This window comes from Caenorhabditis elegans, chromosome X (assembly GCF_000002985.6).
Source record: "Caenorhabditis elegans chromosome X".
Taxonomy (NCBI): Eukaryota; Metazoa; Nematoda; class Chromadorea; order Rhabditida; family Rhabditidae; genus Caenorhabditis; species Caenorhabditis elegans.
In genome coordinates, this window is record NC_003284.9 from 11658174 (window position 1) to 11681976 (window position 23803).

General features: G+C 35.0%; 5 protein-coding genes and 3 non-coding genes across 10 annotated transcripts; 4 read left to right on the forward strand and 4 right to left on the reverse strand.

Moving 5' to 3' along the window:
* Window positions 1-457: 457 nt before the first annotated feature.
* T04F8.3 (Rad60/SUMO-like domain-containing protein) lies at window positions 458-1260 on the forward strand. Its single transcript, NM_001373509.3, has 4 exons — window positions 458-565; window positions 612-715; window positions 990-1068; window positions 1120-1260. Exons 1-4 carry the CDS (start codon window positions 470-472, stop codon window positions 1174-1176), a joined length of 336 nt encoding a protein of 111 aa, NP_001359541.1. The 5' UTR covers window positions 458-469; the 3' UTR covers window positions 1177-1260.
* Window positions 1261-1336: 76 nt separating this feature from the next.
* Window positions 1337-3487, reverse strand: sfxn-1.5 (Sidoreflexin). The gene is made up of 6 exons (NM_077548.5): window positions 3397-3487; window positions 3259-3344; window positions 2573-2915; window positions 2379-2464; window positions 1854-1981; window positions 1337-1801 (listed from the first exon to the last, which is right to left on the reverse strand). Exons 1-6 carry the CDS (start codon window positions 3481-3483, stop codon window positions 1557-1559), a joined length of 975 nt encoding a protein of 324 aa, NP_509949.1. The 5' UTR covers window positions 3484-3487; the 3' UTR covers window positions 1337-1556.
* Window positions 3488-7480: 3993 nt separating this feature from the next.
* T04F8.13 lies at window positions 7481-7666 on the forward strand. Its single transcript, NR_072165.1, has one exon. It is a non-coding gene; the product is annotated as an Unclassified non-coding RNA T04F8.13 (non-coding RNA).
* Window positions 7667-8953: 1287 nt separating this feature from the next.
* On the forward strand, window positions 8954-14136 carry noca-2 (EF-hand domain-containing protein). The gene is made up of 19 exons (NM_077549.4): window positions 8954-9044; window positions 9333-9476; window positions 9529-9653; window positions 9726-9891; window positions 9941-10014; window positions 10081-10159; window positions 10210-10355; window positions 10639-10779; window positions 10848-10938; window positions 10987-11238; window positions 11717-11812; window positions 11858-12023; window positions 12071-12125; window positions 12177-12267; window positions 12565-12642; window positions 12689-12822; window positions 12869-13061; window positions 13408-13574; window positions 13625-14136. The coding sequence occupies exons 1-19, from the start codon at window positions 8985-8987 to the stop codon at window positions 13749-13751; spliced, it is 2385 nt and encodes a 794-aa protein (NP_509950.3). The 5' UTR covers window positions 8954-8984; the 3' UTR covers window positions 13752-14136.
* T04F8.10 lies at window positions 11526-11631 on the reverse strand. The gene has a single exon (NR_072166.1). It is a non-coding gene; the product is annotated as an Unclassified non-coding RNA T04F8.10 (non-coding RNA).
* Window positions 14137-15275: 1139 nt separating the features above from the next.
* Window positions 15276-15405, reverse strand: T04F8.11. The gene has a single exon (NR_072167.1). It is a non-coding gene; the product is annotated as an Unclassified non-coding RNA T04F8.11 (non-coding RNA).
* An 882-nt stretch (window positions 15406-16287) lies between these two features.
* T04F8.9 (uncharacterized protein) lies at window positions 16288-18899 on the forward strand (the record flags this gene model as incomplete). 2 transcript variants are annotated; one of them, NM_001404208.1, is made up of 6 exons in its annotated part: window positions 16288-16411; window positions 16463-16621; window positions 17980-18133; window positions 18183-18530; window positions 18764-18828; window positions 18880-18899. In NM_001404208.1, 6 exons carry the CDS (start codon window positions 16288-16290, stop codon window positions 18897-18899), a joined length of 870 nt encoding a protein of 289 aa, NP_001391202.1. The 2 variants fall into 2 exon arrangements, with proteins under 2 accessions (NP_001391202.1, NP_001391201.1); NM_001404209.1 differs by having other exon boundaries at window positions 16469-16621.
* A 434-nt stretch (window positions 18900-19333) lies between these two features.
* On the reverse strand, window positions 19334-22807 carry T04F8.7 (SH3 domain-containing protein). 2 transcript variants are annotated; one of them, NM_001129705.5, is made up of 6 exons: window positions 22404-22807; window positions 21899-22040; window positions 21335-21488; window positions 20977-21066; window positions 19591-19723; window positions 19334-19518 (listed from the first exon to the last, which is right to left on the reverse strand). In NM_001129705.5, the coding sequence occupies exons 1-6, from the start codon at window positions 22722-22724 to the stop codon at window positions 19432-19434; spliced, it is 927 nt and encodes a 308-aa protein (NP_001123177.1). In that variant the 5' UTR covers window positions 22725-22807; the 3' UTR covers window positions 19334-19431. The 2 variants fall into 2 exon arrangements, with proteins under 2 accessions (NP_001123177.1, NP_001379477.1); NM_001392851.1 differs by lacking the exon at window positions 22404-22807 and having other exon boundaries at window positions 19344-19518; window positions 21899-22084.
* Between the last annotated feature and the right edge of the window lie 996 nt (window positions 22808-23803).

The following is a 23803-nucleotide window of genomic DNA, read 5'->3' on the forward strand; positions in this document are numbered from 1 at the left end:
TCTCTCTTTTCATGCTCCTTTTCTCCATTCGGTTCACCACATTTTGTTGTCATAGTATAGACATAGAAAACAGAGTAGCCGACTGCGTTGTTCTTTATTGATTCTGTGCTCTTGTGGTGCCCTGGTCGTCACAGGCACTGGACGGCGCCCTGTTTCTTCTTCTGCACAAAAAAAGAACGACGTGTTCTAGAGCGCAGGCAGGCAATATCCGTCCATTTTTGCGCCCGGTAGTCCACCATTCATTACATTATGTTTCGAATGAAAAGATGACACACGCTATGGAACTCACCCGTCATGAGCAACGACGTCGACTGGTGCTTTGCATCAATTTTCCATTTGAACTGCTCTGACCCTTAGCAGCTACAAAATTGTTCCAAAAATCTTTTGCTTCTGGCTATATACTACATAAATGCGTAGAATTTAACGCAAAATTATTCCATTTTCGCAATCCTGTATATTTCAGCTGAAAATGCGAGTTCCCATTATCTACCGTAAGCCTGGGGCCTGCTTTCCAATTGTGAATAATAACATCCGCGTCTATGCTTATGAAATTGACCATCTAGGGGTAAAACTATTTTTTAAACTATTCATTAAACTTATGAACTTTACAGAAAGTCATTCGTGCTTCAATCATGACAATCCATTACAAGGCGCCGCTCTGTGAACTTCGCGACAAGTACGCAGCCAAGTACAACATCTTTCCACATGAGATTGAGTAAGTTAAACAGGCTTTATAATTATTTAGGAATTTAAAATCTTACCAAAGAACCATGCTATTCATTTTGTAAAAGGAAACTTCAAATTTCAAATTTAATAATGCTCCCCTCTCGTTATAAAATGAATACAAAAAATCTGTCTAAAATAAACCTAATGCTCAAATACTATCTCATTCAATTTTGTTATCTAATCAAGTATTGAATAAAAAAATCTAAATAGCCTGTATCTCATACACTTTAGCGTAACAATCTTCAAAATCCTTTCACTTTCAGTATGTTCTATGACGACAAAGAAGTATTTGATGACGACACTTGCAGCGAGATTGGCATCGAACATGAACAAATTATTCGGGTTAGAAAATACAAATATGAGTCTGTGCTGGGTTCACAAATCGAATTTCAGATGCACGTTACCATCGACACGCTTTTCACAAAGAACCGAGATGGTGAATCTTTCTGAGCAGTTATTATGAAGTTGCGATTCATCAAAATTTGAGTAATTTATATGCAATTATCTGTATTTCAATGAAAATTTTAAATTTTATTCTATTGAAACTCAATAACTTTTGGCAATTTGGAAATAATTGTCGCAGTCCTTAAGCATATCATACTTGAAAATTAAAATTTACAACATATTTATTTCAGTAATGAAACTTCTTATCGACCCCTGCTCAATCTTAGAATACAATTTTTTTTTCTTACAATTTTCATTTTTATCTTCATATTTTTATTCAAATTCATTCTTAAGAAAAACACACGTACGACATAGTTTGAGAAAACCGGATGACTCCAGGATGCGGTAATATATAAAATTGGAAAACAATAGTAGTTGCTTAATATTTACAATCCCTTGTTGCAGTATAGTTGTTTTGGCGGATTTGGCAAGTTCTTGATTTTCTGCGCAAGCTCCGGCTCAATTTGGTCAAACGAAACTGGGGTGAGTTGCGGGAACAAAGCACATCCGACCGGCGTCGACACAGAAAGAACAAGACCGCAAAGAATGGTTTGAAGAGGAAGGAACATCTTTGGGTTGGCCTTGAAGTATGGCCGCTTCTCGAGGGCATTCACAACGACTGGAATGAAAGCTGAAAGAAATAAGCAAGTTGTGATGATGCCTTGTTAGGTTCAATGACTAACCAAATGAAGGGACTGCCATGAAAATTCTAGAAACTACGACCTGGCTAATTGCTGACTGAGCAACACCTGGGGACTGGCCAATGACTTGTCCGTTCTCGTCAAGAATGTCGATTCCCTCAGTAAGCTCTCTGCAAAATAAAACTATATTTAATATTAAGAGAAATAGTTAATATGTAACTGCCAAGAATTGATCAACATTTGATAAAATTGTCAGATTCTCAATACTTCTTTTTCTCCGTGAAATTGGAAAAAACACTATGAAATATTTTAACATGTACATCTGGCTTAAAATTTGTCTGTTAACTTCGCGTAAAAATATTTCATATTTGTTCAAAAAATCAAATCAATTATGAAACTGTTCTAATACGGTTAAAATCAAACCATAAAAATTAATCTGATTTTTTTTTCAGTTCCCTTTTCTCTTGACTGGGATATTTTTATTGGGTTTTTTCAAAAGAAGGTTCTTCTGGTTTGAAAAAAAAAACAACCAGTTGTTTCATAATGTTTAATTAATTCAGCACTTACCCTCTTCTCATCATTGGAATGTTGATGGAATTGGCCACACAAACAGCCACGAACGGCACAAGACGTCCTACAAGTGGTGGTGCTTTCTAAAAAATAAAATGATATCATTTCAATCTTTTGATCATTGCAATCTCTGGAAATTTTACAACTGAACGGATATAATGCCCAGTGACAACCGGCTGATGCTAACTCACCTTGACAAGAGAGTTCAATCCAAGAGCAGCAGTGAGAGCACCTCCAGTGGCCGCGCAGTACGATACGAGAAGCTGACTGACGGATCCACCGTCACCAGACCGGTTTGTGTAGTTGACAACCGCGTTGAACGACTGATTCAACCATTGCCAGAAGATGACAGCCATTGGTGACTTGTAGAAAGTGAGCATTCCTCCGGTGATTGCCATATTCATTGGAACCTGAGCCGACATTCTACCAACCATCATCATCTTCTCTCCAGTAGAAGGGTGGAATGCAGAATCAACGACGTGCTTTGCCTTCCATAGCTGATTGAGTGTGAGATCATTAGATACAGAGCCTTTTCTGGAAATAATTTTGATTAAACTTCACACTACCAATACTTACTTAAAGTAAAATTTCAGTTTGAATGCAAACTATCAAACTGATCTTTCGATTGTAATAAAAATTTTATTTTTTTTTCGAAAAATTCAAGCATACACCCTCATCTTATCATTCAATTGTTTAAAATGTTTCCTATTTTTGATTTTTGTTTTCAGATTACCTATAAAAACGGTAGGGATTGAACAAATGTTCTCAATATTTTGCTAATCCAACATGCCCAATCCATTTTTTATTTGTTTTTGTCAAAAATCAAAAGTCAATTCTGTTTGAATCCATTTATCCTCTGCAGTGCTGCGCTCTTTACCTGTAATCCTCCACAATCTTCTTGAATTCATCTAGTTGCTTCTCGCCGTGGAAAAGGTTGAGCGGGTTGGTGATGGCAAAGAAATGCTGCAAAGGATCACGTTTAACTACTCGAGGTCAAAAGTCCAATTCAATCTACCTTGGCTCTTCCTTCAAATGTTGACTGATCCCATTTTGGCTTGGAGATATCCGGACGAAGAACCAATGTCTTGACGAGTTCCGACATAGCACTGAAAGAAATTAATTGTGTTTCCAATTTCTCAGAAAATTACATAACATGCAAGAGAGAAAACAAAGACCAAGTGATAAGGATAAAACTTAGTTGTCTAGTTGTTGATGGCGTGTTCACTAGGTTGTGTGAATGATGTAATATGATAAGAGTGTTTCGTGCACTTGAAGAGGCAAGAAAAAGTAACAAAGAAGAAAAGATAGATAGCACGTGCGGGAGGAAACCATCGACTAACCGTATCTGCTCTGGCTCTTTTTCATTGTGCGAATTGATAATTTTATGTGAGAAACTTTGTCTATCTTTCCTTTTTTCTAACGTCTCTTTCGGAGGAAAAACTCAAAAATCAAACCGCATCACACTAGGAAACTGAACAAAAATGGGTAGAATTCAATTTAATGATTTTCGAGTAACTAAAAAAAGAAAGCCAATAGAAGAGAAAAGCAATTAAGAAAATGAAAATCTCGCGAAGTCAATGACGTCGTGCTTTTGTTCTGAGCCAGAATTTGAAAATTCAGCACAATTTCCCATTGCGAAGATCTGTCAGGAAGTGAAAATGAGTTGCACATGAGGTAAGAGGCCCACGTGCGATGATGACTGAAGATGATGGGCAGGAGGCAACAAAAAAAGTTTGTAGATGTTTTCTCCTCTCCCATCTTTCGCCACGTGCGAGTATCGGTGATGAAAGCAACGCAAAGTGTATTTTTTGTGGTAAAGACCAACAAAAAAAGACGGGAGGGCAAATCAGTTCAAAGCTTTATTTGCTATCGTTAGAAGAGTAGGCTTTTTGGAGCGAAAAAGCCGAGAGAAATCTGGAGAGATAGAGGCATAGAAAGACAAAAAAAAAACTAAAGTGGATTCTACATTTCTTTCATTTCTCCACGGACGACACTCAAAGAGAAATAAAACTGTATGTTATCATTTTGCAGCAGATAGCCTTACAAAAAGGAAAAATGATCAAAGAAAAAAGATAGAAACAGCTGAACGGAAAGGCAACGGTCCGTATCGATTTGCAGCCGGCAAAGAGGGCAGGTGTTTTCATTTCCTGTGTTCCTGTGTTCGTCCACTCCTTCTCATATTCGCGCGCATATCATAACTGCACAAAAAGTGCGCCAGTGTCCAATGCCTTGCGTATTAAATCTCTGCCGAGTTAGCGGAGCTATGCACTTTGAAGTATTCAAACAACGGAAGTAAATGATACTTTCGGGTAATTCCGGCAAAGGCAAATAGAAAAGTATCAGTGAAGAACCGGAATATCGGAAAACAAACTTTAAAGAAGTAAATATTCTCAACAAACACGAATTTGAAAATTGAAGAGCAATGATAATTTTGTTATTTCTTATAGAGCTAATGTTTGCTCGATTTTATATCAGTTGAATTATAAGACTAGATAATTAGTCAAACAAACTTTTGACTTTTTGAAGACTGTTTATGAAGCTTTTTCATTTGAAAACTATAATATAGTTGTGATATGATTAATTTTCTTTTTTGTAGACAACGTTAGGATTTGAAACAAATTATCATGTTATATATTTTAAAATTCATAAGATTGACGTTTGTCTAGATTTAACTTTTTCGAAATCTCATCAAGTATTATAAATTCCCTTATATATTTGTTCAGCGTGTTCAAGAAACCATCTTGGTGAAATCTGAAATTGCGCCAACAACAAAGACCATCCATTATTCTTATTGGTAACTAACAAAACAAATAATGTAACTTTGATGTTTTCCTTCTCTTCATAATACCATTTCAATCACTGGCCCGTGTGTTTCGATGAGTGTGTCATACGCCCTTCACTAATTCGTATTCATATTCGCAAAGTTCTAACCTCATTCGTCGACCTCTTCCATGCATTGAGAAGTGACAAAACATTTTGCGTCTTTTTCGTTCTGGTGGTCTCCCAATCAGAATCGGTTTCTTTAGAAAAAAAAGCAACGCGGATTTATTTTGTTCAGTTTTTAATTTTCTAGTTGCGATGCATATGCAACTCTTTGATATGTGACCTTCAGAAATATCGCAGAATTTATTTATATTAGAAATATGTGACGTCACATACTCTGAATTTCAGAGTCTGAAATATGTTTTCCTCAAATTTTTGAGATCGAACAACGTGCTCTCCAATTACACGTAGCATACTTGTGTAATACTCGGAGATTTTATCAAATATAAGTAGTCTACAAACATTCATATTAAATACTGGAAACATTCATTATTTTTTATGTGTAGATGACCGGAATAATTTAGGTTCTTTAATAATTTTTTTCATGTATATTTTCATAATCCCAAGTTTTCCGAGAGATTGTTCAACTTCATTCAATTTTAGGCTGCATGTTTCGTATATGATTTATTCGTTTTAAATTAATCTTTTCCATTAACTTTTTTCCCTGCAGCTTCATAATTCACTATGCGGAAATTAGATTGATATATGTATGCTTGATAAAAAGTCCAAACGTTGGCATAATAATCCATTGCTTTTATATCTAACTTTCGCTTCTCGTATTTTATTTTAAGCTCTTCTTACGTTTACTCATCCTTTTTATCTTCACCTTCTTCTACTTCTTCTTTTCTTCACTTTTCTTTTAGTTTCTCCGTGTTCCTTCACCTTTTACATCAATACAATGAAATGTTTGCCCGTAGTGATTAAAGTGGGTAGTCATTCGTTGTGATGGTCACCTCCCTTCCGTGTATGTTTACATGAGAATAAGTGCAAGCAAAATGGCTCACATTGTGCCGCCGACACAGTCGGGAAAGATCTTTTGTACCGAATCAAACAAACGTTCAGTTTCTCCTCTGTCCATTGAAGAATACTCCGGTTACTCTCTATTTTTTTCATATGTTTTCTCTTTTCCATCTTCTGTTTTCAATGAATGAACACTGATGTGTGCTCCTTTTCCGTTCGTTTTTTTTTTAATTTTTGTTGTATTCTATTTCATACTTTCCGATTTCCCGTGTTTCAGCTTGCTTCTATGAATTTGAATTTATATTTAAAAAAACATTCGTACTACATTTGACAATTTTTCTCTAGATGTTATCTTAAACGATTGCTACATACTACAGTCAGTGACTAACCACTCTATATATGGCTTAGTTTTTATATTTTCTTTAAAAAAAAGCTTAAATATTTAAAGACAACACAAAAGTTGATTCTGAAATGCGTAACACAAGTTCGTAATCGATGTTTTTACTTGGTATTCGGAATTAAAAATTGGGTACGTGTGAGATACATCTTACTTTTTAATTTTTTTTTACTTTTTAAACTCAATTACTCTTTAAATTCAAGGGTAAAATTCACAAGTACCGAAAATAGTTTTTTTTAAATCTGGCTTTTGTTTTTGAGACAATGTGGTTAAAAATAAGAAATGTTTTGGTAACAGGTGGAAAAAATGTAAAAATAAATTTTGTTCCTAAAAATAACTTCTCAGAATATTATTTTTAGGCTAGATTTATAATTTTGAAAATAATTCTGAATATTTACGAGAACCTTTCGATTGCATTTTTTGTTGGAAAATTTTCACACACTGTTCCTTTGCTTTTTAATTTTTCTCAATAGATTTTTCTCAAGAATTCAATCTTTTGTGTTTTATTGATAAACCACAGTTTTCCTTTTCTCTAAAAATATCCAACTGAGTCATCTCATTTTTCTGCTTCAATCGGTTAGTTTTACAGCCGCCAGTTGTAACTAATCGCATGGCCACGACGCGTCCAGCTGGCTGGTCAGTGCCCACGAGAGCGTGTGGTGAAACATGAGCATCAAAATTTTTATTTCAACTTGATACAAATCGCTCTGAACGGCCAATCGCTCAAATACACACACACATACACTCTAGCGCGCAATCGATGTGTAAAGAATGATGATGCTCGTGGAATGTCCACTAGATTTTATGTATTACACAAATCCAACCTAACTATTCGCCATGCCGATCATTTCACTTCAAACCGTTCGTTTTGTCGTTCTGTGTTTTGTCCTCACTTGTCCCAATGTCGAGCAAATTTGTCAGTCATCGACCGCGCAGAAAACTAGTTCTCACTTTTTTCCAACGTTTCGGCAGGTTCAAAATAGCACTTCTCCCTCTTCTTCTTCCCATCGCCTCCTCGCATTTGCTTGATAGACATCGCTAGTGATTTTTCACTGGCAGATGACAATAAAAAACTTGTCCACCTTTTACTTTTTTCGGAAATCTTCCACTTTCGTTTACGTCATCATTTTCACTAGTTCTTCGAAAATCTTAAATGTTTAATAGTGATAGTATTTAGGTGTTCTAACAGTAAAACAATACAAGAAAAAAACCAAAAATTTGGTACTTTTCGTTTGTTTTCAACATTCTTTTTGATATAAGATCACCTTCACAGACTGCTTTTCATCCATTTTTTAAAGTTTAAATATTGAAAAAAATCAACCAAGATGGGTATATTGCTAATACAGTTCGTACAATTTCTATACGCAACCCCTAAATTTATGCCAGTGGCCACGCCTGTACTTTTTAGAAAAACAAAAATATATACATATATATCCATAAAACGGTATGTTTTAAAAGGTATGTTTTGAAACAACATATTGAAAAATACTACAACCAAATGTTATTTCAAGTTCACCACAGCACTGGATATATAAATCAATCAATTGAATTTGGTTTGGAAGCTCTTAAATTTGAGGTTTGGTTTTCTCATACTCAAGAGAAACAAGTAGCAAGACATCCAGTGACCTCGAACTAAATAATTCAAAAGCGTAGTCCAACTGAGTCGTTGTGGAAGGGACTGGTAGTAATTACACATGGGGTACCCGCTCTCCAAGCTGTCATTTTGACTCGGGCCCACCTCTTATAAACACACACACCGAAACATAGTATTTTCCACACAATCCTCCCGCTTGTTTCGTTTTATTGTCGTACAAAATCCAATCCGAGGATCTTAACTAGTATCACCAATTGCTAAAAGCCAAACCTACTTTTTGTTTGATGTCGCCATAAAAAAAGAAGCAAATCCGATCGGTGATACTTTTACAGCTCATTGCGGCCTTTCCGTTTTGACTACTTGCGGCCCGTCGGGCCGCTCACAAAAAGCGCACGGCCAACACACAAGCGCTTGTCTAGTGGTGTACGGGAAGACTGCTTTTTGTGTCTAAACTCTCTATACTACTATACACTATCCTTGCTCTCTTTTTTATGCATCTTTCTCTGCGCGTCGTACGTTCATCAAATTCCGACTTAATCTCTGGGGACCTTATATTCTGATTCGCTATTTTCCATAACTTGGTGCTTTTCGTTTGGCTTTTCTCTGTCATTTTTTTTTATTGCTCGCCCCCTCGTTTTCCTTTTTTCTCTCACCATTTATTTTTCTTCCCAACAGTTATTTCAAAATTAGCTCTTTTTTCGTGTTGAGATTCATATGCAAATTCATATGCAGCTCTAAAGCACGTGTCGTTTTTTTCATCGATTTCTGGTTATATAATTGATTCTGTTTAACTTTCAGGATTTAAATCGAAATGATTTGAATGCAGTCAATGGCTCAACAGGATGAAGGTTTGAGCGACGAAAACGTACACGTAAAAGAATTAAAACGAGTGAGTTATTTAAATTAATTAGAACTAAAAAATAACTATTAAAGATTATCGACTTATACTGAAATCAAATTACTTTGTACTTAAGCTTAGATCAAAAATAAATTGAAATTAGTTGTTACAAGACAAGAAAGTCAGTGTATCTTGTGTCCCATTTGTGGACAACAAAGAACTAAATTTTCAAAGTGAAAAATGGCGTGAAGTATTAATTTGGAACACTTAAATGCACTAAAATTAAATATTCAAACAAAAATTAAAATATAAATTATTCTCAATCATAATTCAATTTAGTTATTCAATTCATGCAATTCGGATCGTAATGGATTACTGGACAAAGATGGTTTGCTGATTCTCTGCGAAAAACTTAACTTGTCAATTTTTGCAAATAGTATCATCGACAGAGTTTTGTGCAACGACCATGCTATTAATTTTAACGTAAGATTTTGGCAATGTCCTAACGATTCACTAATAGTTGTTTTTCTTGCAGCAATTTAAAGATCGCTTCTTATTATTTCTTCCGGAAATCATCGACTTGGCATCCGGAAACCAAGATGAATTGTTGATTGCCGCTTACAAATCCAGTTCATCGCTAGGCATTAAAGATACGCAACGGTATAGTAATTGCTTTCCTATTAGATTGATGAACGATACATAATGTTTCATTCATATTCTTTTTTTTTGCAGATTGACACGTTATGACGTTCATACGATCTGCGAGTCAACTTCAGAATTGGATCTTCTATCCCTTGGTGATGTTAATGGGATATTTGATAAATGTGCAATTTCTGGCAAAGTATCGTTAAATGAGTTTGTAATGCAGTACAGGTCACGACAGAAAATGACTGAAGAAGTAAGAAAATAATATGCAATGTGAACAGCTTTGACGAATAAATTTTTAGATTCATTTCATTGCGGACTCGTATCGAATATCAAGCATCAACTTATTTGAAACTCTCGATGTTAACAATTCCGGGTTAGTCGCACTAACAGAAATGATACAAAGAGTGAAAGAATAAGATGAATAATTAATCAATTTCAGTGAAGCGGACCATTCAGCAGTCATTGAATATTTAACGACTTCCGGATTGAAGCTTGAAGAGGCCATCTCATTGTTAAAGGTAGAGCTACTGCTCGTGATTTATGCTTCCATGAGCATTTTGTGTTTCAGGATTTTGGGCAGCCAACGTCTCAAATGATTAGTCTGGTGGGACTCGGCAACTACTTAGAATCTACACTGTCCCATTTGCTTAATAACTCGCAAGTTTCTGCAAGAGCTGCGTTTTTCTGCATGAAATCTCTTCTCGAAAATTATAGGTGAGTATTTAATAGCTGAGAAGTGATCTAAAATGCTTTTAAAATAGTTTATCCATCAAAAAACTTTTGACGAATAATGTGATTTTATGTGAGAACATTAAATAAGTAAAAACAACTTTTGTTAAAAACTTATAAGGTTATAGTCCGACATTCAGAGTATTATAACCCAAAATTAACAAAATATAACAGCATTTTGTTCAATCATTCATTTTGATCATATCTGATGTAAGAGGGGAGATTCAATGTTTTTTCAAACATTGTTCCCAAAAATGTTTCATTTCAGATGTACGGTTAGAGAATTTGAAATGAGATGTGAGCACATGCAGAAACAAATTCATATCGCTAACCAACGCCGAAATATGCTTATCGAGGAGCTTGATCAAAATCAGCAAAGCATTGAAGCGAGCTATAACAACCGCTTAAAGTGGGTTTTTACTATTCATTCCTGTTTTCCTCCAATTATAGATCTCTTATCATTTTTCTTATCTGCAGAGAAATGGAAGAACGATGTCGGGGGAGGATTGCGGCAATGGAGGAAAAGTTTCGAATGGAGAGGCATGAGATGCAGAAAGAAATTGAAAACGTAAAAAGCATATTGCATGAATATGAATTATGATTATTTCTGTTGCAGATTGAAAAAGATCTGTCGCTGGTTCGACAAAACGAAACTTCATTGAAAAACAAGCTGCAGTTGGTGGAAAGGCATAACAAGCGAATAACAACTGAACTAGAAGATCAGACTGACGCTGTCAATGCTTTAGAGCAAGAAAATAGAGAACTACGGGCTGACTTGAGGAAAAAGCAACAGTTTCGGGTATCGGAAGATAATGCCAAAATAATCGCCTGGAAGCAGAAAGTTGAATTAATGGTGGCACATAATAAGGTAAGTATTAAAACACGGTAGGTAGAAGAGAAAAGTCAAAATACATAGCTCCAGAAACCAAATATGATGAAAAATTTCCCAAACAGTTTATAATGCCGTTCAAAATTCTGAAAATAAGAAGCATTTAGTTAACAAATAAAATTATGTCAATATATGTGGCTTTACAATCTGAAATTAGTTTTGAACGCAAGAAAGTAACTAGACCGAAATGAATACATGTAAAAACTACAATATATGTCACGTGTAATGCGAAAATTTAAATTCCGGTTTTTGCGACACGTACCAGTTGGCAGAATCAGATAGTTTTAGATACACTCAGACATTTTAAAGAAACATTTTGAAACATCAAAACTAACATTATCTTCACAAACATTTTTATTCATATATTAAACAAGATCATTATACAAAAAATTCAATGTTAATTATCTAAAACAACACTCAAACATATTAAACATTTCATATTCCATAACAATTTCAGAGATTACGAGAAAAGTTGCGTGATATATCTAAAAATTCCAAATGCGATCTCTCTCCTGAAGCATACATCCAATGGACGCCCCCTTTCCGTAGTCAGGTATTTATTGTCAACACTTAGTTATGGCTACAACTTTTTTTTCAGCTTCTTCTTATTCGAAAGCGCCGAATACAAAAAGGTGATACTTTATCGGAAATGGATAGTGAGCCAGAATCAATATTCTACCGACGAAGGCGGAAGCGGTTACGTAAAAAACGGGATCGAATGCGAAGATATGAGAATATTCATAACATACAATCGGGTTCAAGTCGTTCGTTGTACGGGGAGATTTTATTGAAAATGAATAAGTGTTTTTAGGAATAAACGAAGACGGTAATCTCACAGTGTTCAGTGAAAATAGCAGGAAATCATTGTGAGTGTTCAAATAAAAAGAAAGTGTCGATTATACTTTAACATAATTCAGATTATCACCAAGAAGTCGAGGAATGCTAACATCTTTAAATGATAATGATCAAAACTTATCAAGCGATCGATTGCTCATCAATCGAGCCAAGGTGAGCTTTTAATGCTTTTAAAAACTTTATTCAACAGTACCTTCAGTCGTTACTCGAAAAGTAGGTTGAGGCAAGTCTTCCCCCCACGTAGAAATTGTTGGTCCGCTTGTTGTTATCGTACAGTAAATCAAGCTAACTCTTGCTTTTGCACCCAATTTGCAACGTAGAAGCTTTTCAAAGTCATTTAATTTTGTTTGCGTTGAGTTGAACTTGTATTTTCGTTATTAAATAGTTCAAAAAGCTATAATTTCTTTAGTTATCTAATAATATCTCTTTTCTAAATTTGCTGAATTTCAGAATACGGACAGAGCAAAAAAGTCCACAACCGCATTTGACGAATTGCCACATGTGAATGACTACGAAATTGAAATAAAGGTAAGTTTCTGAGAGAATATTTAAAAATCTACGCTTGTTTTATTAGATGCTCCATTCATCGATAGCTGCTCAAAAACAAATGTATGAAGGCCAAATTCTGAATTTGACACGGAAATTGTCTCAGATTCAGAACGCCGAAGAATCATCTTCTCGGTTGTACTCTTTGTTCGAGAGGTATAAGTAAGTTGTATCAGTTTCAAATCAAAATCAATCAATTGACATTCAGGATCAACGACACGGAATCGAAATCTCCGAGATCGCATGGCCTAGAGAAGAACGGCTCTGTCAATCGAGTAGCGACAAGCTTTTGTGCAAGATGCGTAAAAGTTGAACCGAAAATTAATGAGTTGAATATCATTGTTGGAGGTTCAGTTAAGAATATGACTGTTGAAGATCCTGTTCCGACAATCATGAACCACGTATGTAATATTTTTAAAAACTCGACGTTTACAGGTCAGGGTTCAGAAGTTCTGAAAACCATGAATAGTGCTAGATTTATATTTTATGAGCGGACTAAATGTTTTTTGTTTCATTCAAATTTTTTGTATTCCTTGTACGGTTTTTGTTATTAACTTTTGAACTTTAGTGCATCGCATCTTTTATCAGGTGTATTTATTGGCAAAACAAAAGCAATGCGAGCAACACTGTTTTGCATAAAAAGTGCAAACACTAAAAAATGTTTTGCTAGCTACAAACATCCATGAACACGTAAAAATAAATGAACCTGATTGTTTTTCTTTATTAACCTCCTCTTTTATTTTACAGGATCACCTCCATACAGAAGTAGGTCGGCTGAAAGCTCGGTTAACATCTGTCAGATGTAAAGTTGCTGAGATAACAGCAGTAATGGCCCTTCCGTTAACATCATCTCGCCATCACTTGATGCCATCCACCGATTTCCAGTCATCAAAGTCGCAACCATTTGCAATGCGGTAAAATCTTTAGCGTATCATGACAAAACTTGACTCATCTTATCCTACAGAAACCAACGTTCATTTGCCGATCTTCGCGAACGAACACCATTATCCGAAAAGTCTGAATCATCCCGTGATTGTGTCATCGACCCATCCCAGTTTACCCCATCCAGCATTTTCACCAAAAAACTCTGACCCCGTGGCTGGTGACTTTGTGGCCCTTTATCAAACCATGTCGTTTTTTATTGCTTTCAATTGTTTCCATTTCATTCACAGTCTCTTTCACTTAATATCAAAAACCTATTGCATTTAGAGTTTACGCTTTTCAAGATGTCCATTTTTCAGCTATTAGTACTATTGATGCGGTTTTATGAAGGGTAGTAATGAGCTTTGTTGTAAAAAAACGCAACGTTTTTTTTTAAATTCTTTGTTTATTATTTTTCAAATTCCTAATTCCCAGTTCATGTCTTGTTTTTCTCGAAGCAAGAACGACAAAAATCCGTGTTCCTGTAAATGTGTGTCCAGCAATCTAGTCGAATGTCTTTCATGTTTTTTTATTTTAAATAATACATTTTTTCCGATTGCTGATTTTCTACATACTGATAAAACAACATATACAACGCGGATACGCTTCTTGTTAGAACCATTTATCACAAAGTGCAATGATTGTGGAAGTTTGTATTTTAAAAGTTGAAGGCAGGATTTTTTGAATTTTTAAATTCAGAAATTAACATATTTCGAAAAAAACATCCATTGGAGTTTTTCTAATTTGTAAATATTGCAACAGTTAAAAGTTCATTTAATTTCTCTGGTGATCTTTTGAAAATTTTGAATTTGTAAATTGAAAACCTGTAAAAACATCTCCTAAACTATAAATCTATTCATGATCTAAAAATACACACGTGAGAACTTCAAATTTGGTTTAACATTTGTAATAATAATACAAATCAATTGTAAAATTTTGTTGTAATTTTATTTTTACTGAAATTACGTGTTGTTCAAGATGAATGTATCTAGAATACTCTGTTCAACTACGTGCTTTATTAAAATTGCAATACAGACAGTAATTTCAAAATTAGCATTTAATTTCTGATTTGTAATATTCTTCACATTTTTACCGAATTTTGAAATTTTTCATTTGCATATCAAGCATTTTCAGCGTTACTCATTTTTTATTTAAAAAGTGAAAAATGACGGGGTTCATTCATACAATTTATGCTTCTCAAATTCCGGGGGATTCCAATCTCCGCCGCTTCTTTTTTTTCTGCTCATTTTTCATTGCCGTTCTTCCCCATTTTCCGCTCTATTTGGGCAATCGTCGATTTTTTCTTGGAAGAGAATCTGAAAAATACAAAAAAAAACGAGAAAAAGCAATGGGTTGGTTCTATCCGCTTTTTGTAATTGTAATCCGCATTCTGACTACATTTGTCCAACGTGCAAATGAGCTCTCTGAGCTTCACTGTAATGTGCTGAGGTTTTGTGCTGCCAATAGTATTCTTAATGCTATTGAGAACTGGAGGACGTGACCGGGAACGATGGAATAATGTCATTTTGTTATTGGAATGTGTAAGGAACAAATGCGATTTTGAAAGCCAAGACGTATTACGCCTAAACAAAAGATGCTTCAAAATTCATCATCAGCGGGGTCCGGCGAGGCACTGCGGGGCAGATGTGCATCATATTGAATGATGGATTGTATCGGTAGGTAGGCGTGTACATTCATGTTCTTCCAATTTCTCCAATTTTCCCTTTAAACGACAATGACACAGTTTGCGTCAAGAATTTGGTATCACATCCTTTATGTCCAGCAAGACCATCTGTCATCATGCGACTCGGTTTTCGCGGGGTGCATAGGCCAGTTGCTCATCGCGCGCGGGACACTTTGACTCCTCCCTCTTAAGATCCTCGCTTGTTAGTATTCATGTTCTTCTACATTTTGTTTCCATTCTGAGCTAGATGTTGAGAATGCATTTTTATATTTTTCATAATTTTTGAGCTTAAGAAGAGATGCCAACGTAAAAATAGTTGTAAAACACGATAAATGTTCTGTTTTGTTTTTACGTGTTTTAATTTCAATCTTCTTCCTGGAGATTCATGCAAAAAGTCTGATTCTATCCGAAAAAAGTGTGATATGAATTGCCCAAGTTGTAAATATGTCATGGACTGGAACCAGGTTTATACTTTTTTTTAGCCATCAAGAAAAAATTTAGCCTGAGTCTAGTTGTGTTTTGCAAAGATGATAAGGTGACAAATTGGGTATAAATAAGTGAACATTTTTATAGGTTTGCTATAAGAAACGTCTTAATATATTTTTGACCAATTTTGAATTTTTTTGCAAGAGTAATTTGATTTGAAAATGCACAGTTCAAATAAGACTTCGGCTCTTCTTTCGCTTTTTTCCTTTTCCTAAAATATTTTATTCAATTTTCTAAATTTGAAAAAGCCAACCAGTCAGCTCTTGAAACTGATGGCTAGTCTCCGTGGATACCGTAGCTCGCAAGGATTTATGACCCATCTCCTTCAGATTCGTGCCTCTGTCTTCCTCTACTCGCATTCATCTATTTTTTTGCTTTTTGTTTCCCGATCTCTAGTCCCCGTTCTCGATTTATTCCACACACTCCTCCACAAATCTACTATTTTTGCCACGTCTCAATGCGCGCCCACTTCAGAGCTTAGCAGTCAATTGGCAAACCTTTCATTTCAACATTTAGATTGAGTAAAATCCTCAGCCATGGCATCATTTCAACCATCAACTCGAATTGTCACTTTGATCATTGTGATTTTGGCAGCACTGACCTGCACACTGTTCAGTCTCGTATGTTTAGGACATGATGCGACGATTGCTGCATTGACAGGTAAGATACAATATATTGTTGCCTTAAACGGTCAACTGAGTTGGTTTAAAGTTTCAGTGACTGCGATTGTTCTTTCTGGTATTGGAATAATCATGCTCACTTTTTTCATTACTGACAAAAAACCGTGTCAATCTGATGTGGTACTCAACACAGTTCGTTCAAATTTTCAACACGATCTTCAACTCACTGATCGCCCACCTCTTCCTCCTTGTAAGTGGTATCTCTAAAATTTTTTGTTGAAGTACAAGTGCAGACTGCGTTATAAGATTTAAAAATTCAATTTTACCAGCAACGGGTGAATATGATAAATCTTTTCTTAAAAAAGAGAGGAGAAACTTGACGTTAATTAGAGGGTTCCTTTGCATTTTTCTCTGTCTTCTTGGCTTTTCCATGCGGAAATGCACACTATAATCGGGCTACGAGAATCGGCGGATGAGTGATTGTGAAATTGCACAGTAGAACGACAGACAGTAATTCCATCTTTTATGCCACAATACACATACACTTCAACATCTGTCTTTTTTCTCGCCGCACAAAGCGTTTTGCTGTTCAAAGAAGGGAGCGCACGTCTGTCGGGTTTCTGTCGCCGTGCTGGTGAGTGGCGTAACATTTGAAATTCTGAACATTGTAGGAGTTAATAGAAGTAACATTAGTTAACGCATTAATACAATTATTTTAAAAATACTTCAAAAATAACGTCAATTTTGAATGATGTATTGAAGATAAGTAAAGCATTGTTTGAACATTCGCAATGATTAAATATAAATAAATTTGGTCCTTATGTAGCAGCCGTATCCCAAAAATTAAATTTCCTTCAATTTATAATTGTAATATATTATAACTTAAATAGTTTTATAACGTAAATAGAACAAAAATGGTAACTTTTTTTGAACCTGCTATTTGTTCAAACTTAGCACCAGATAAGTAAATTCCAATATTTTCCGCTCTGATGCTACACCATCTTTAGTTTAAAATTTTAATATACATATGATCTTTCTTTATTTTGAAGCTTTATACCCTGAAGAAGGAAATATGGTGACAAATCTATTAATTCTAATCCGCATATAGACAGTATTCATTTATTTATCCACAATATTCAGTGCCCCACATGGATAGGGTCACACCAAGTGGCAACATTTCATGTTGGCATCTGTTCCCATAAATACCGTACACTATCTATTTACATGGGTGCCCATCTTCTTGCGCGTACAGGGGGCCTCCGGTCTCCCGACCTTGACAGAATGAACGACATCTGCTCACATCATTGGCTATATAATGATTACTTCTTCTCATCTCACGCCCTCCAGGCATTATAGCAGAGCACAAGTGTTTGCTTGGAAGACACCAAGAATAAAACAATGGCCATCTTGCACCCAAACCTGACACCCGTCTGTTACTCTTGGCAATTACTCCGGTTTACCACGGAGGTTTAATAAGTGAACTAAGTGGATTAATTAGATTTTGTTTTATTATAAGAATAAAATGGTGACAGGCTGGGGATATGGTATGGAAAATAATACTACTAGCAAAAACAAGAGGATCTTATGTCAATGTGGTTAACATTTCAGATCTACCAGAAACACCAACATTTATTCCACCTTTTCCAATTCCTCCACCCCAAATCATAATGGAGAGCACAAACATTTTGATTCAACCACCATCAGTGAATAACCCTCCATCTTATGATGAAAGCGCTGATATTGAAGACCGCAGAATCACTGAGTAAGTTATTTAGCAAAATTTTCTAAAATGCATAATAATTAAATTTCAGTAATTCAAATGCTCCTCCTGCCTACAATCCTACAAATTTTGTATCGGACAACAACATTGCAAGCTTTTCCCCTCCACCGTACTACAGTCCCCCAAGTCCTTTTTTTGGAACCTCAGTGCAAACCAGCACGATGTATCTCTCCGCAGAAGATATGTCTGAATCCCCTACTCCAACTTCACCCATTCACCGTATTTACATTCGTGCTCCTTCGCCGGTCAGACGACACCCGGCTAGAAAACCCAGACGTCAGTCACCTCGTGTTCCAAAACCACAAGAAACTGTAATAGTCATGGAGCAAGATAATTCTGAAGCATCTACAAGTACATCTGTTCCCAAAACACCAACACGGTAAATGATTTTTAAGTTTGAAACATGGTTTATTTAAAAAAAAAATTAAAACATATGACAGATCTTGAAAATATTAAAACTATTCAACATCGCGTTTTGTAGTTTGTCGTATTTCAATTTCAAATTGTAAATGTTTCTAGGTTTTGATGACCAAGTTTTCTAAAATATTGATTTTTTTAAGCTCAGCTTTGAAATTATTGTTAATAATTTACTAAAATGAAGAAAAGTTTCAGAACGCCACTGCCTCAAATGTTCATCGATTGCTCAAAAGCGGAACCAGCTCTTTTCACAATAAATGGTGAAGAGTCTATCATCTGAATTCCATTTATTCCAAATATCCACGTTTTAGGCGGATTATGGGACAACTGAAACATCGCTTTACTATCTTCCTTCAATCAAAAAAAACTCATCTTCCAAATTTCCAAAAGCATCTCAAACAATTGATCTCAGTTCTGTAGTATTTGTTTGTAAAAATCGTATTTATCAATTTTTATTTTAACGCCTAATTTCTTGTAGTTTAAGTTATCAATATCATTTGACTTGGTAGAAGCAAATAACTTTTTGTTTGAAAATCAACAGAAAACGTAAGCATAATTTAACCTCAATGATTATTTTGCTATTTTTTTAAATCAATTTATTTTAATTAATCGAAGTATTTATTTAACTTATATTTGTTGAGTACCACCAAGTTGTACATTTCCACCTTTGCTCCCGTGAAAAATTATAGTTTCTGCTGCTTCCTATGTCTTCCCGATTCCCACCAACCCCGTTACAGCAATTGCTGAATTCGTAAATAATGTTGATAAAGTTATGACATTTGTTTATTGAACTTTGATGGGAAATCAGAACAAAAATCATTCAAACACACATGAAAAAAAAACGCAATTTGTAACAGAGAGGTTTACAATTCAAAAACTGAAGAAGGTATCCATCCGATAGTATTATCCGATTTACGGCACAGTGCAAACTCTCGTTCCATGTAGAGAATCTGTAACAAATTGTTATCATTAGGGCACACTCTTTGTTAAGGTTTTAAGGCTCTTAAGAAAACAAAACGGACATCAACTTGCTCCATGGCTCGGATGCTGACATCAACGTCTCGGTGTTTTTCGTAGTTATGGCGAGCACGAGCACTCACTGAACGGAAATATGGTTCGGGCTCTGGTTGTTCCTCAATCCGAAATATGTCGCGGCTGTAAATTTTGGTCAGGATTGAATGTGTGTTGATAACTGACTGCATATACTTCTGACACCCTTCAGTAATTATATATTTAAATTGAATCCACTTTTTCGCATTTAAAAGTCCGAAGTTCTCTTCACAATTAAAAAACGACAGTTTGCGGCAAATTTCGTCATACCACAATCTACAACATCTACAAATTTTACAGGCAGGTAATAAAATGCCAAATTTTTAAACTTTGATAATGTTTTAGCAGAACGTGATTATCTTACTATCTTGAGCAAAAAAATATTCAATACTTATCAGACCACCCTTTTATGTATTGGAATTAGAGAAACATCAAAAAATGAATCAAGAAGATTCCTTATTATAATATTGATGTGAGAATAGTTCAGCTACTTCCAACAACGCAACTTCACATGAATTTTTTCTGGCAACTTATTGAATTTATAAATGTTCCGTGTATATTTCGTTAAGCAAAAATTCAGATATATGTATTTGATTTAACTTTTTCTAATACAAAAGTTTCTTATTTATTCAATAGATGTGGGTGAAAATGTTGAAAAACAACTTCGAACCACCTGTCAAGATTCTAAATAAATTTTTAAGGCAGATGAAGTTAACTCAGTTGGTAAGAAAATTTGTTTCAATAGAGTTTTGAAATATAAATAAATTTTTAATCACAAAATTGACAGTACATATATAAAACTAATATTCGATTTGAAAAGTCATGTTTAGCCAAAAACTTTGATAAATTATGAGTTTTTATATGCCAGTTTTTGAATTTTAATTGGATATCTCATTATAATTTTTATCATACAATAAAGTCCGGCATTATAGCTAGTAGGGTTTTTACTCAGTATTTGGCAAAGGTGTTTTTAATAATTTATATAACAGCTGCCAAAAACTTGCAAAAAATATCTGAGATTACTGAACAAAAATGAAGTTTCAGATATTTGTAAACTATTTAGAAAACTTATCAGAAACATCTTGGTGATACCGTACTTGACAATTTATGTACATAAATCTATGCTGGGTTACACAATACCACAATTTCAGTGAAAGTAATAAAATAATACGAAACTTTCGGGAATTTTTTACCTTTTAGAGAAATTTGGAGTAATGCCACATTGCATGTTCAAACCTTTACAATGTTCAGATTTTTGAAGTTAAAAACAAATGTCAGAATATTGCAATGTCGGATATTTTCATAAATATTTATTTGCACTCTTTCTTTTTAGATAAACTAAACTTCCACAAACTTACACATCTCCTCTTTTCTTTCCACTACCCGAACTTGAGTGTTGATTTGCTACGTGATGTCCAGCATATTGTGGTTTTTCCCAGGAATGATGTCTGAAAGAATAAACAGGAAGTGATGAGCAAGCAATCGGAATTTTGCATTGTTTCCTTATGTGATTAGAGGTGTTGGAGGTGGCCGCTGACAAAAGTCGACATTTGTTTTTTTTTTTCCTTCCGCCAGGCGGCATGATTACAAAACGTGAAAACGCGAAACATGATAGTTCCTGCTGTGTTAGGTCAATCAAAATTCCGTTGGAGATTAACCACATGATTATTCAGACAAGTTTCGTCTAGTCATGAGTAACATGCTCTTAACACGTACCCAGAGTCTTGTTTTTCTGCTTCTAGTTGTTTCTTCATAATTTGGCAAATTTCACAATCATCGATTCCACGGTCACCGCGGAGAGTGTCAAACTTTTTGTGATTTTCTAAATGACGGAGGTATGCTCTGTTTTGATCGGTTGCTACTGGTGCTGCTGAAAAATAAACTTTCGCTTGTTTGTTGTCTGATCAAATGATTGACTGGTGATTAATTATCAGTTTGAATGACTGTTGGTTTTGCTGAACCACAGAAGTTGTCAACAACTGTAAGAACGAAGAGTGATACTGACCTGAATTCACGAAAATGTCAATTAGGCGCTAGTTAGGCAAAATATGAGTTTTTCACTCTACCAAAATGTTAAAGCACAGATGTTTGGTAGACGTAGAGAAAAGTTCAGACGCCAGACTGACGGCAACGACTTATCAGCAATTCCACTATTTTACGGCCACTCAAACAAGGCATTTTCCAAAGAAAAAAAAAAGGAATTTTTGGATCGAGCAAACTCCACCGTCTTTTATCTAAGTATGCAATAAAAGTTTATGGTCCTGGAACCAAAATACATACCTGCTAGTTCAAGACTTGAAATTGGAAGTATCGCTGAAGCGATTCCCGGAAGCACTGGTACACCAATCTGCTTAATGTGCTCTTTTGTGGAAATGTGTCGTTCTTCCTCATTTCGGTCCTCCATATATGAATGTTGCTTGATCTAAATGTGAACAGTTAGAAGAATACAAAAGTTAGCGAATTGTTCCAGAAATGTAAATAGGAAAGATGACATTTGAAAAAGCAAGCTAAGACGTCAACAAGTCATTGAGCATGTTTTTGTGAGACAGCAGGTGTTCTACAGTCAATAAACCAAGCTCTAAAAATAGTACGCTGCTAGTGAGTCTCCAAAACTTTTTTGAAAAGTAAAATAAAATCTAGGAATTTTCTAGTGGTCATTGAAAATTTGTTATTTGTTAACTTTAAATATTTTTTAGACTAGAACTCAAATAACATTTTTCTTTTTCTTTCAAAACTTCAGTAAATTAGCAATCAAAACCAATTTGCAAATTTGTATAAATCTCACCTCGGGATAGTTATAATTTTCATCAGGAAGCTTTGAAATCGATTGACGATCTGAATTAGTGGGCCTTCGGGAACTTTGCTCTTTTACCAGTGCTGGTGGTGGAACCTCAATTGGAATATAAATAGGAGGTAGCTCGTAGAATTCAGGTGCATTTTGTGGTGCAAACTCTGTTCCAATATTATTCAGAGATGGTCTGTTTTTCTGTTTTTGATTTTTCAGAGTATAATCTGGGGTTGGAATATATGGGTTTCTAGCAGGTACGTATTTTTGTTGTCTGACGGTAAAGTCATAATCAGGAACGGGGACGTGATAGCGTGACATGGTCAAATTGTAAGACTGTCAAATGAAATGAACAAAGCAATGGGGCGCCGAGTTTCGTTTTTTAATGTGCTCTCTACCGTCTCTCGTCCTCTTTCTTCTGTTTCCGTGCCTGTTTGCTCTTGTTTCAGGGGCGCGTCCAACGTTTTCTCGTTTCTCCTACATCATACTGTTATCTATCATGTGCCCTTGCAAGATGACTGAATTTTTGCGATGGGTGTGAAGAAAATGAGGGAATGCGAGCTCATCATCGATGATGAACTTGATTTCATTATTCATTATTTGTAAGGTAAATGTCAAGACTTTAAAAATAATCAGTAAACTGACGACGAGACAATTTCAGAGAAATTCGGTTCAACAATTTCGTAATTTAAAAGTGACGTAATTTTTGAAAGGGGAAAACTTGAATGAGAACGATGAAATTAAGTTTGACATGTAAATGGACCTTTGTGAAATTTTTTTGAGTATCTTCCTGATCAACCTAATTTAGACTCGTAAAACCTATATTAAAGTGGTTTTTCTTGAAACCACCGTTTTCGATTGGTTTCTCAACAGATTATTAATTTTTGATATAAAAATCATCTATTTTCTGAGTTTTAAATATTTTTGTTCAGATTTTTTTAAAACAAATTTAAAAATCTTATTTATAAATATTTGGGATCAAACTCGTTATCAAGGATGTAACATGGATTAGAACACAAATATCCACAAATATCTGTCTGGAATTTAAATTGTAATACTCACTGACTGACGAAAGATTATGATTTACAAAAACTTTAAGTTTAAGACGCTCATAAACAAATAGTTATGTGATTAACACATCACAGTGAAAAAATACTGTACCCATGAACGAGTGGTGAAATGAGGCACAAAACTAAAATTACTAATACTTTCGACAATTCAACGAGAACCATCAAAGTCTCAGTCCGTCACCAACTATGGTAATTTTCAGCAGCCTTTGGAAAAGGGAAGATTGATTATGTGAAACTTTTCAAGATGTTGATTGTATAAATGGATTTTTTAAAAATTTATATTTTTTTGCAGCGGCTTTATGATAATGTTATTCTGAAGCTCTAGTTTGT